At 44.8% G+C, this 12,868-nt stretch overlaps 1 protein-coding gene across 2 annotated transcripts in view; it reads left to right on the top strand.

The window, feature by feature from the left end:
* Nucleotides 1–12,868, top strand: part of CLPB (ClpB family mitochondrial disaggregase) — a 145,737-nt gene that overhangs the window by 11,596 nt on the left and 121,273 nt on the right. Inside the window, exon 3 of one of the 2 annotated variants that reach the window (XM_005292193.5) lies at nucleotides 8,836–8,922. The exons of the other annotated variant lie outside the window; for it this stretch is intronic. Coding sequence (XP_005292250.3) covers nucleotides 8,836–8,922 — 87 coding nt within the window. The remainder of the gene's footprint in view (nucleotides 1–8,835; nucleotides 8,923–12,868) is intronic. 2 annotated transcript variants of the gene reach the window in all.

Genomic DNA, 12,868 nt, shown 5'->3' on the forward strand with positions numbered 1-12,868 from the left:
TATAAAGTAGTTGTCACCACTCAAGAAAGAGATCTTGGAGTCATCCTGGATAGTTCTTTGCAAACATCCGCTCAATGTGCAGCGGCTGCCAAAAAAGCGAACAGAATATTAGACACCATTGGGAAAGGGATAGATGATAAAACAGAAAATATAATGTCACTAAATATATCCATGATATGCCCACACCTTGAATACTGCATACAGTTCTGGTCGCCCCATCTCAAAAATGATATATTAGAATTGGAAAAGGTGCAGAGAAGGGCAACTAAAAATGATTAGGGGGATGGACCAGCTTCTGTATGAGAGATTAAAAAGACTGGGACGGTTCATCTTAAAAAGGAAACAAGTAAGGGAGGTTATGATAGAGATAAAATTATGAATGGTTTGGAGAAAGTGAATAGGAAAGGGTTATTTACCCCTTCGCACAACACAAGAACTAGGGGTCACCCAATGAAATTAATAGGCAACAGGTTTAAAACAAACATAAGAAAGTACTTGTTCACACAACACACAGTCAGCCTGTGGAACTCCTTGCCAAAGGATGTTTTGAAGGCCAAAAGTATAACTGGGTTCAAAAGAGAACTAGGTAAGTTCCTGGAGGATACGTCCATCAATGGCTGTTAGCCAAGATGGTCAGGGCGAGGTTCTAACCTCTAAAGCTGTATGTGTATGTGATGATGTTTGACGCATAACAACTTCTGCATTTGCACAGCACCACTGGTAACGAACAGATGGCACTAGGAGAGATGTGCACATTGTTTCATTTTGAAGGGATTCAGTTGCATGAGAGTATTTGGCTCTCTTAGCCTGCCCAGTGCGGTAGCATTTGAACCTCTTCCAGCAGTGACGTTATTTGTATTACTATAGCGTCTAGGTCAGAGCCCCGCCATGAACCAGCACCCCATTGCACTAGGCTCCAGCTTGTCATGTGTGGTTTTTTACTTCCTCTCACCTGAGGGGAAATTGGCCATGTGGATCATGGAACATATTAGCCACTTTCTAAATCATACATGTTTCAAATCTCTCATCTGTCACCATGTCCTGGTGTTTTCACGCCATGTGTATTAAGACATGAATAGTAAAAATGAGGTTTCTGTGACTCCTGATGGTCTCTCTCCATTCAGCAGTGGGTTACTACTTAGATATCACTCACCTCCTTAAACAACGCCGCTGGCTTCCTGTTCGTTTCTGGGTACAGTTCTTTCCCCTTCCCCCAAAGTCCTCTGAACTTACTCCAGCATGCTTCCTTGACCACCTGTCTCTCTACTCCCTGCTCACCATCTCTGCTTATACAGGAGTGGCCTCCTCTTTGTCCCTTCAGACCATCTCACCACACTTCGTGTAAGAGCCTTCTCCTCTGCAACTCCTCCAGCTAGGAGTAGCTTGTCTGTCTTCCTCCATCTCATTTCAGACCTCAGTTGAAAATATCTGTCTTCTGTCTTGCCCATACGTCTTACATTCTCTCTCCCTGTGCTTGGTTTAACTGTCTGTCTTGATTCCTTATAATGTTTTGGATTGGTTTCTATATACAGAATAGTTGTACTGTACCAAGGCAGTAATTATTGGCCATTAGATGATCACTAAAGGATTCAGAAGCAAATGTCGTCTTTAGGCAACCTGCCTCTAGGAAGACAAGAGCATGAACAGAGGTTTTTGCAGTGGCTTAAGTAGTTCTCCTGGATGGACAAACTCTTTCACCAGAGTTTAGAAGAGGAATTTATGCTGCAATGTTAAAATTTACTGTTTTTTCTTGCAATTAAAGTTGCAAAGCTGAGGGCATGTCCCAGGAGAGTGAGCCACCGCTGCAGTTAAACAGTAACATATTGGGGTGGGGGTGGGGGGCGGAGAAATGTTTAAGCGACCGAGAGAAACAGAAGCTATTGTTGTTGCAAAAGTTCAAGTTTCCTCTTCCTCCACCTGTCAGGAGGGTGAGCTGGGCATGCTCCCAGGCGCTGAGCACAAACTCAAACATGCCCTCTGGGCTCTGGCTTTAAGCAGCAGTGTCACTGAGTTACTCACCCAGAACTCATGGGATAGGAGGGATGAATAGAAGCCACATCTGTCTCGGGGCAGCCGGGGGGGAGAAGAAAAGTTGCTGCATTGCAACAGGAGATACTCGGCGACAGGGAAGTTGGATCCTTTATCTCTTTTCTGGATGGATCAAAGTGTCAGAGTTTTAGGTCCTGTTTACTTCAAGGCAGAATAGTGTCTGCTCCAAAAGCAAGGTGTGTCACTCTGCCCTCGCACCCATCTTGAGCCCTTTCGGAAAATTCCAAAGCACCTCAAGATGCTCTGCTGGTCAGATCGTTGAGTCATATCAAACCCTCTTCTTATTTAAAAGGAGATGTTGCCCTGCACAGAGTTACTGGTGGAGCTTTGCCATCTAGGCAAAGGGCAGTTTTCATATAGAACTGGAACCAGACTTGCCCAAATACCACGAGAGAGACTGTTCTCGAGGAAGCAAATGTACTGGAAATGTCACAAGAAAATCCGTCCTTGTGAACTGTCCAGCTTGGCTTAGAGAAACATCCAAACTCTTTGACACCAAAGCAAACTGAGTCCAAACTTTGATAATCCTGAGTTTCTTTTGAAACCCTTTAAGAAGCTCAGCCTTTCATCAATTCACACCCCAGATGTTTACTTATTGACACTGATTCCCCATGTACCCAACAGCTAAGGATGTGTTTGTCTCATGAAAAAACGTGATGACAGTATTCATATTGTTGGCAGTGCATGTATGTGTTAAATTGTTAATAGTGAGCACCCTGGATCTTATTTGGTTAAAATGTCGATAGACATCCTAAGCATTGATCAGAGGATTTTATTTAATTAAAAAATATGTCCCGGCTGGTAAATACATTTGGCTGTCTAGGATCTGAACAGTGGTCGTCACTTTATCGATTGTCATATCATTAAATCTGGCTGGGAAAATATTAATGATAGACTCACGCACCCTGAACATAAAGTTCAGTTGTCTAGCAGATCTGTTAAGTTGCTCGGCATCTTGCGGTGATTTAAAAAAATGTTCCTAAATGAAATGTCAATGCATATTACGCTACATGATGTGACTCTAGTAATTTTTCATACTAGGTTTGATCATTTGGCATTCCACATGCTTCAGATTACTTAAGCTGGGTTCCTAAATGGAAAACTGCTTGATTAATTCCAATACCGTAGGCCTTGACCCTGTAATCAGCTCCTTTAGCGAGTACTCCAGTACCCTTTGAGTGGGTGTGGGGTCTTTCATAGGAGGTTTAATTGGGGTATCAGTGCCATCAACAGTTGAATGATCATGAAAGAAGAACACATATGGTATATATTGATAAATGAATTTCCAGAGCAGTTTTTAGGAAAAGCTGTTTCACAATCTCCGTAATTGTGTTACGTAATTCACTGTTTCACAATCTCCGTAATTGTGAATGCTTTCTAAGAGGAAGGGGTGCCTTTGCACCAGTCCTTCCCAGTACAAGGTGCACCTTCCTGGTGATGAGGAGTAGGGCTGAGACGGTCCCATTTGAATTCGAGAGAGCAGGTACTTACAAAGCTGTTGTGTAGCAGGTTGCATGAGATGTAAAAGCAAACACTTTTTTTTTTTTTTTCAGGGAGTCAAAAGTGCTCTTGTTGCTAGTATAGGGGAACTGGGAAATCTTGTTCATGGCTCTGTCACTGACTGGGAAAGCCAATTAACCTTCCTGGGCCTCAGTGAACTTAAATGGGGCAATTCTTTGTGAACTATTCTGAGCCCCTCTGATGAAAGATAGTAGATAAAAGCCAGGCACTATTATTTATTAGTAAAAAAACAAGTAGTTTCACAGGCCAGACCTGCCCACCCCTGAATTCTGCCAGTTTTGTAGGGTTATAGTAGCATTTCGCCATGTAATAGTGTTTTATTGCCCTGTTACTGTGTGAAAGACCCACCCAAACAGGGGAAATTGACTAACTGACTGTACAGGGGAAACAGTGAAACTGACTATGCACAAAGTGCTTTCAAATGGTCAAAGTAAACCAAGTGGAAAGGTGAGATGGTTTGGTTGCACTCTTTCCTCTGAGTCATTACTGAACTATGGCCTCAGAGCCCTAGCATTTCAGGACAGATGGAACCAGCAGGTCAACTGGTCTGACCTTCTGTATCTAACAGGCCACTCAGCACCCACACACTAAACCCAACAACTGAAATGAGACCACAGTAAAGGAGACCCACAGGAGACCAGACTGTTGTGTGCCACGGGCAGAGAATAAGAGGGACTGACGTGCACCAGTGCTCAAGGTCCCTGCAATGGTAGGGAATGATTTAATGCAATACACCCAGATGATCCTGGCAAGTGACCCGCACCCATATGCTGCAGATGAAGGTGGAAAACCCCAGGGTCACTGCCAGTCTGACCTGGGGGGAAATTCCTTCCCTACCCCACATATGGCGATCAGTTAGACCCTGAGCACGCGAGCAAGAACCAGCCAGCCCAGCACCTCTGAGGGAGAGAGTGCTCGGTGCCACCTCAGAGCCCTGGCCTTCCCCGCCCAGCACAGCGTTAGGATGGCAGGAAGTGGCTGTGTATCGGTGGTGGGTGAAAGAATTAGGCATTAACATAAAGGACTTTGGGCTGGAGTCAGATGGTAAAGAATCAGACGTGAAATGATACCATTGTCCTCCTCTACCTCCTGTTGATTTGGGGCCAAATTCAGCTCTGGTTTGAGTAGATGCATTAACTTCATTGGAAGCCAGGGTTGAATTTGGTCCATGGGGCTCCAGTAAGCTGGGACTCTCTGAAGTGGGCAGCTTGGCATTAAAACTCTGTGAGGAGACAGTACCACACAAAGATCCTCCCGAAGAAGCCTCTGTTGGGGTTATTGGCACTCCATTTCTATCCAAAGGAGCTGTGTAAAGTGAAGTTGGCAGATGGAGCAGCGGTGTGGATTCATGCTGCAGGCAATGCCACTTCGAGCGAGACACCTAACCGCCGTGTCCAGCAGTGGCCATGAGTCTGAGACAGACTAGCCCAGCATGTCTGTGTTATTACTGTAAACACAGCCCTTATGCACCGCTGCTCACTAAAGATAACAATCTGCACGGCACACAGGCTGCCATGCCATGTGCTCCAGCACTTACTGTGCCTTACATAGGGACAGGAGAGAATTCTGAACAGGCAGGGATGTTTTTTTCTTTCTACCAGCCTGTATCTAAGGGCTTGTCTATACCACGCAGCTTTAAAAGACTTGTAAAGTCAGTGTGCGTAAACGCTCTTTTTTGGTACTTTGTCGGCACTTTTGCCAACAAAATACTTCCAGCCCAGCGAGCGGCATTATTTTTGTTGGCAGGAGAGCGCTCCTGCCGACAAAGCCGCGTTCACACTGCCACTTGCGTCGGCAAAACTTTTGTCTTCCGTGGGGGGGCTTATTTAAGTACCCATGAAAGACAAAAGTTTTGTCCACAACTTCGCAGTGTAGACAAGCTCCAAGAGAGCTCTTCGGATTGCAAGGACGTGCTTAAAGTTCTGTTGCCTCTTTTCAGTGATTAGACTGAAGAATGGAAGGAGGTGCGGGGGGAGGTGGAAGACTTATCTCAAGGATGAACCAAGACAGATTGCTTGGAACACATCAGAGTTAGGGGGGTAGCAGCATTTTTTCATGTGGTGACTAAAATGGGCTGGATTAGTGACGTTACAGTGAGTGTGATAGAAATCTGGTAAATGTTTACTTGGAAGTCTATTCATCTGATAAATACGTGGGCTCCCAAACGTTTGTTCCTGTCACTGGCCCATTGAACTATGAACCCATCTAAGATGTCCTTATTGCTGACTTTCTCCCTGTAGTGATCTTGGTCAATTTCAACATCACTAACTCTTGAATAGAACTATCCAAGAAGTCATTAGCCAGAAGATTTAGCCTGCTCACTGTCCATGCTCACCATGTGCACTAAGGATGTAAAAGGTTAAAAGTTAACTGGTTAACCGGTAAGCATTAGGCTTATTGTTAACCGGCCTTAACTCTTAACCCCGGCGGCCCGTGGCAGTCGAAATGACCCCAGTTCTGGCCGTGCCACACCAGCCGGTTTAACTACATTGGTCAGCAGTATGAAAAATCCACACCCCTAAGTGGCATTGTTCAGCTGACCTAAGTTCCTGTGTAGACAGTGCTAGGTGAATGGAAGAATTCTTCCGTTCACCTAGCTACCGCTTCTTGGGGAGGTGGATTACCTACGCTCATGGGAGAACCCCTCTCATCGGCATAGCTAGTGCCTACACTGAAGCGCAACAGCGGCGCAGCTGTGCCGTATAGCGCTTTAAGTGTAGACAAGACCTAAGAGAGTCAGAGTTAAAGCTCCACAAAGAAGAAGGGAGACAGTCAATGCCTTTCTTAGGGGCAGATCTGTCCCTTTTCCATGGTTATGCAGGGCCCCTTTGCAGTGGAATCAGTGTGGCTTGGCTGTTTGGGGAACTCCTGTGGGAGATGCACACACCAGACTCAGCCTCCAAGGGGGACACCACTATTTACCTCTCTCCATTCTGAAAGCTGACCATTTATTCCTACCCTTTGTTTCCTGTCTTTTAACCAGTTACTGATCCATGAGAGGACCTTTTATCCCAGGATTGCTTACTTTGCTTAAGAGCCTCTGGTGAGGGACTTTGTCAAAGGTTTTCTGAAAGTCCAGGTACACTATATCCACTGGATCACCCTTGTCCGCATGTTTCTTGACCCCCTTCAAAGAATTCTAATAGATTGGTGAGGCATAATTTCCCTTTACAAAAGCCACATTGACTCCTCCCCAACAAATCGTGTTCCTCTCTGTGTCTGATAATTCTGTTCTTTACTCTAGTTTCAACCAGTTTGCATGATTCTGAAGTTAGGCTTACTGGCCTGTAATTGCCAGGATCGCCTCTAGAGCCTTTTTTAAAAACCGGTGTCACATTAGCTATCCTCCAGTCATCTGGTACAGAAGCTGATTTAAGCGATAGGTTACATACCACAGTTAGTAGTTCTGCAATTTCATATTTGAGTTCCTTCAGAACTCTTGGGTGAATACCATCTGCTCCTGGTGACTTATTACCATTTAATTTATCAGTTTGTTCCAAAACTTCCTCTACTGACACCTCATCTGGGACAGTTCCTCTGATTTGTCACCTAAAAAGAACGGCTCCAGTGCAAGAATTTCTGTCACATCCTCTGCAGTGAAAACAGATGCGAAGAATTAATTTAGCTTCTCTGTAAAAGCCTCATCTTTCTTGAGTGTCCCTTTAGCCCCTCAATCATCCAGTGGTCCCACTTTGTTCGGCAGGCTTCCTGCTTCTGATGTACTTAGAAAGTTTTTGCTGTTAATTACTGAGTCTTTTGCTGAGTTGAGTTGCTGAGTCAAGGTACTCTTCAAATTCTTGTTTAGCCTGCCTAATTAACAACATAAGAACAGCCATATGGGGTCAGACTAATGATCCATCTAGGCCAATATCCTGTTTTCCGACAGTGGCCAATGGCAGATGTTTCAGAGGGAACAGGCAATCCTTGAGTGATCCGTCCCCTGTTGTCCACTCCCAGCTTCTGGCAAGCAGAACCTAGGGACACTCAGAGCACGAGGTTGCTGACCATCTTGGCTAATAGCCATTGATGAACCGATCCTCCATGAACGTATTGAGTTATTTTTTGAACCCTGTTATAGTTTTGGCCTTCACAACATCCCCTGGCAATGAGTTCCACAGGTTGACTGTGTTGCATGAAGATGTGCTTCCTTTTGTTTTGGGCTGACTCCTGGTTCTTGTGTTATGTGAAAGAGTAAATAACACTTCCTGATTCACTTTCTCTGCACCAGTCATGATTGTATAGACCTCTATCATATCCCCCCTTAGTCGTCTCTTTTCCAAGCTGAAAAGTCCCAGTCTTATTAACCTCACCTCAGATGGAAGCTGTTCCGTACCCTTAATCATTTTGTTGCCTTTCTCTGTACCTATTCCAATTCTAATATATCTTCTTTGAGAAGGGGTGACCACATCTGCACTCAGTGTTCAAGATGTGGATGTACCATGGATTTATAATGTAAAAGTCTTGGCCATTAACAAAAAAATCAAACTTACTCAATACTATAACAAAGAATAAGAATAACAAAGAAAAACCCCGTTCTAGGATACTGCTTGCGATCAGTTGCAAATAGGGTCTAAGCTAATAATACTAGGGGTATAGGATTAGAGGCGGGGCAGAGGACCATAACCCTGAGGAGTGGGTTGTGGAGGAGATTAAGAAATAAAGCTAGCAATAGCCAGGTAAGAACTAGTTTTGTAGTGGACGCTAGGAGTCTGTTAGGAATGTGGTCCAAAATGAGTGGAAAGATCTTTATTGAAAGAGCACAAAGGTTTGTTTGATGCCTCTGTAAGGCTTTTACTGCCATGCGAGAACGCTCCAAAAAAGTGCCATGTTAGTATATGACACTTCAAGAGCTGCTGGCCTTCCCACGATACCCAGCCTTGAATCCTTTCTGGCTATTACTCAGTGCAAAAATTCTAGTCGTCCATCAGTATGTGTGTCCACCAGCTTCCCCTCCTCCAGCATCCTGGTGAATTGTTAAGATCCATGTGAGCAACCTTAAAAGGATTCAGGCCTGCTCATTATGATGTTCCCTGTCTACTAGGAATTGGATTGAGACCCACCAATTCATTTCCTATTGGCTGCTGAAGAGCTGTCAGACCATAACAACTTTCAGTCATTATTGCCCGGGGCTGCATTGGAACCAGTGACCTTGAGATGAAAGATTCTGTATTCTGCTACCAGCCCCCTGATCCATTCAGCACCCTTGCCTATGTCTGTGGGGGAGAAACAAAATCTTATGAAGCCGTCTCTCTCTGTTTTGTGTAGGTTGTTGTTGGAAGGCACCAATGTGAATGCTAGGCACAAGCTTGGCTGGACAGCCCTCATGGTAGCAGCTATAAACAGAAATTGTAGGTAAGTTTTTTTCCAGCATTGTTTATGACCATCCTGGGTAAGTTGCTATGCTGCGTTCTCCTTTTGATAAACCCACATGGATTCCATCTAAACAACCTGCATTCGGAGTCTTCCTCTTGTGCAGTTCTGGGATGTGGTTGCTGGTTAAACCTGAAACCGTATATTTATACTTTTCATTTACCTATGTACAGTATGACAACCAAGAACCCCAACTGGTTTACTGGCTGAAAGGGGCGAGCACTATGCATTGAATCACCAGTGCCGTTTCCTTGCAGCATTCTTGTTTTCTTGGGAGGACACCCATCCGAGCACTGATCAGGCCCAACCTGTTTATCTTGAGATCTGATGAGATTGTAGCCTTGCGGTGGTACTGGTGCAGGTCGCACTGTGTCAGTAACTCAGCTAAAGTCTCAAGTTGCTGCAGTAGGATTTGCTGTTTCTCTCCTAGCTTGTGGGGTGAGTGCTGTGGCTTTCATGCTATGCCTTCATGAACCAAAAGGGCTGACTCTGTGTCCGACCTCTTTAGTTCCCAGGATGATCACTGTGGCTTCTGGTAACCTTTAAAGGCACTCTTAAATATATTCAGTCTACAACTAAATTCAATTAGTTTTTATTTAAAAAAAAAGAGAGAAAGAGAAATCCAATTTTAGAAAACGTGGGACAGACGGTAGAATGAGCTTTGATGTTACAACCTCTCAGAGATGCTTTACTTAGTCACAAGTTCATAAGCAAAAAAGCTTAATTACTTGGGAAAACACAGGATTAAAGCGGGGCACAAAAGCTGAATATCCGCTCTCGGGCGACACGATTCGAATCCGTGTGCCGAGTTCGTGTGTGGTGCAAACTTTGATGTGTGCGATGACAAGCTGAAAGTCGTGACCTCCTCGGCGAGCTCCTTAAGATGGGCAGAGAGGCGGGGGCTTGGGTCTGTTTGTTTAACTTTGATGTCCGAGCAGCAACGGGCCTCGTTGTTTGCATGTCCGCAGAAGGATGGATTTGAAGCTTCCCACCTTTGCTGCTGGACAATGGTCAGCAATGGAGTGTGACGATTGTTGACCATTCCAAGTGACTGATGGACCAGAACAGGGCTTGGGGAGGTGCAAAGGCTTGAAGGGAGACGAGGAGAAAGGCTTTTCATGGTACAATAATTACCCCAGCTGGATCACCCTTCTTACTATTTAAGATACATAGGATAAAATCAGGTAGAACTGGTGACAAAAACCTCTAGGCACTAAAAGGCCTTCAGGACCCAGTCTAGTCTCGTTATGCACTGGCACAAGACTAACAACTGGGTTTCTTATTTGGGTGTCTGGCAAAAAGACTGAAACTTTGAGCTGTGTTGGGTGAATCAGGTTTATTTGCCATGCATTGTGGATGATTATTGCCTATAATTTTAAACAAAGGCCTTGACTATCTGAAACTCACTATGACTCGTCTGTAAACATAATGAAAGGTTAATTAGATATTTCACTTCCTTCTGGAAACAAGTATAAACTAGGGCCAAATTCATCCCTAGCGTAACTACTCCATTGGCATCACTGGGGTAACACCAGGAGCGTATTTGGCCTCTGCTGCGATTTCTAGCCTTACAGTGACAGGTTTCAGAGTAGCAGCCGTGTTAGTCTGTATCCGCAAAAAGAACAGGAGTACTTGTGGCACCTTAGAGACTAACAGATTTATTAGAGCATAAGCTTTCGTGGACTACAGCCCACTTCTTCGGATGCATATATATGCATGTAGCCTTACAATGTACCCAGTAAGGTTTCGCCGTTGGCCAGGAAACGTACTAAGTTGGAAAACGACACAAAGAGTGTCTGAAATTCCCTCCAAGTTGTCCACTCGCAGATGCAGTACAAATACTGACCTATTTAACCTGACTCCTAAGGAGCCTGGCCCTGGTATTAGATATGTAGTTTGGGGCTGAGGTACTATGTAAGTGGAGCTAAAAGAACACTAGGAGTTGGTGGCTTTGATTCAGTGACACAGGCTTGCCCACAGAGTTTAGATATCTATACCAATCCTTTCCAGTGCAAGGTGCCTCTTGGTTTTCTGGACATATTGTGATTATTTTCTTTTTCTCTCATGTAAAGCTCCATTTGCGGTGGGGTGAGAACAACATTACCTGAACAGGTTAAAGATGTCAGCTCCCTCCATGCTGGCCAACCAAACCGCACACATGCTTAATAGTGATCTGGGCAACATGCTTTCTGGCACCTGTAGGCCTAAGTTAATTGCATTGTCTGACTTATGCTAACAGTTGTAGGGTGCTGAATTTTTTAAAGTGTCTCTCTACTCTGACAAGTGACAATGTAAAAACGGGTCCTCCTTACTTAATAGACCTGCCTCCTGTGTATATCCAGCCACAGCAGCAGATGTTATTGACCAAAGTAAGTTTTTACTCTGTGGCGCTTCATAACCCAGCAGAACCAACATCAGTATGAGAAATCACGCATCAGCAAAACTGTGAACTAAGTTCCGATGGCACATGTTTTAGGTGTTGCTGGTACTTGAGCAAAGATCTCAGGTTGGCATTCAGATGCCAGGGGAGTTTATGGTGCTGACAGTCTGACTGAGCATGTTCAATCTAGAGTCACTGAGAGAAAATAAACATAAGCCCCACAATGCCATCTTTACAAAGTCATTTTTTGGAGTGTACTGCACTTCGAGTCCTCACTGCACTGTTGATGCTGTTTGTGACATCTTAGTCTGTATAAAACCACTCCATAGATCAGTACTTTGCAGCAGTCCCAGACAGCGCCAGCTCCCTTCTATTCCATTGTGAATCTAACTCAAAGTGGAGACCTGGCTGCTTTCGGAGCAGAGGTTTGGGCTGCCCTTTGAAGCTCTGTTGAAGGTTAGCATGTGAACCACTGATGAGGAGGCAGGGAGTGGGATGCCTCAGAGCCCATCACAAGACTCATTGGGAAGGAAGGGAGCAGTCTAACATTCTGGTCACAAAACCCTGGGCCCCTTTATCAGTGTTTGGGAAACACTGCAAAGCCAGCGAACTCAGATCCTACTGAGGGAAGGCCAGTTCTTGCATCCCTCACCAGTGACCCCTGCAGCTGTTGCTATCCAGTCCTTCTCAGCTGGAAAGATGATGGTTTCAAGGGGGTTGTGGAAGGACCACAGGGCTAAGGTATTTGTAGGGCTCTGGCAAGGCGAGTAGACAGCAGGGAAGATGGAAGTAATGTTAGGAACCGGGAAATAAAAGCTTTCATTTCCCTCTCCTGCCGGTTGCTGCAGCTAAAGAACCGGAGAGATTCAATGGAAAACCTGTCTAATGGGAAATAAAATCACTTGGGTTTCAAAACCTTGAGCCCCCTGCTCATCTTACACTGAGGTGAGAGCTCTTGCTTCTGCGGGATATTTGTCACCCAGGGATACGTGCTTTTGTAGCATCCTAATACGGCTCTGTTCATTTCAGTGTCTTTCAGTCAGTGCCAAGGTTCCTTCCACTTTGACTGTGCCCCATCTGATGGTTCTCTGTAACCAGGACTCATTTCTAATCCTACTCTGATCCCCTGTAGGTGCTGTGAAAGAAGTGGCACTCCAGAAGGGAGTGGGAGTGGCTGGGTCATTACACAAATTGAATCTATTTCCCCATGTTAAGTATCCTCACACCTTCTTGTCAACTGTGTGGAATGGGCCATCTTGATTATCACTACAAAAGTTTTTTTTCTCCTGCTGATAATAGCTCATCTTAATTAATTAGCCTCTTAGAGGTGGTACGGCAACTTCCACCTTTTCATGTTCTCTGTATGTATAGATATCTTCTTACTATATGTTCCATTCTATGCATCTGATGAAGTGGGCTGTAGCCCACGAAAGCTTATGCTCAAATACATTTGTTAGTCTCTAAAGGTGCCACAAGGACTCCTGTTCTTTCTCCAGAAGGAGTTTCAGTAAGAACGAAGGGACCCCAACTCTAGCCAAATCTCTACAT

Source organism: Chrysemys picta, chromosome 1 (assembly GCF_011386835.1).
Source record: "Chrysemys picta bellii isolate R12L10 chromosome 1, ASM1138683v2, whole genome shotgun sequence".
Classification (NCBI taxonomy): Eukaryota; Metazoa; Chordata; order Testudines; family Emydidae; genus Chrysemys; species Chrysemys picta.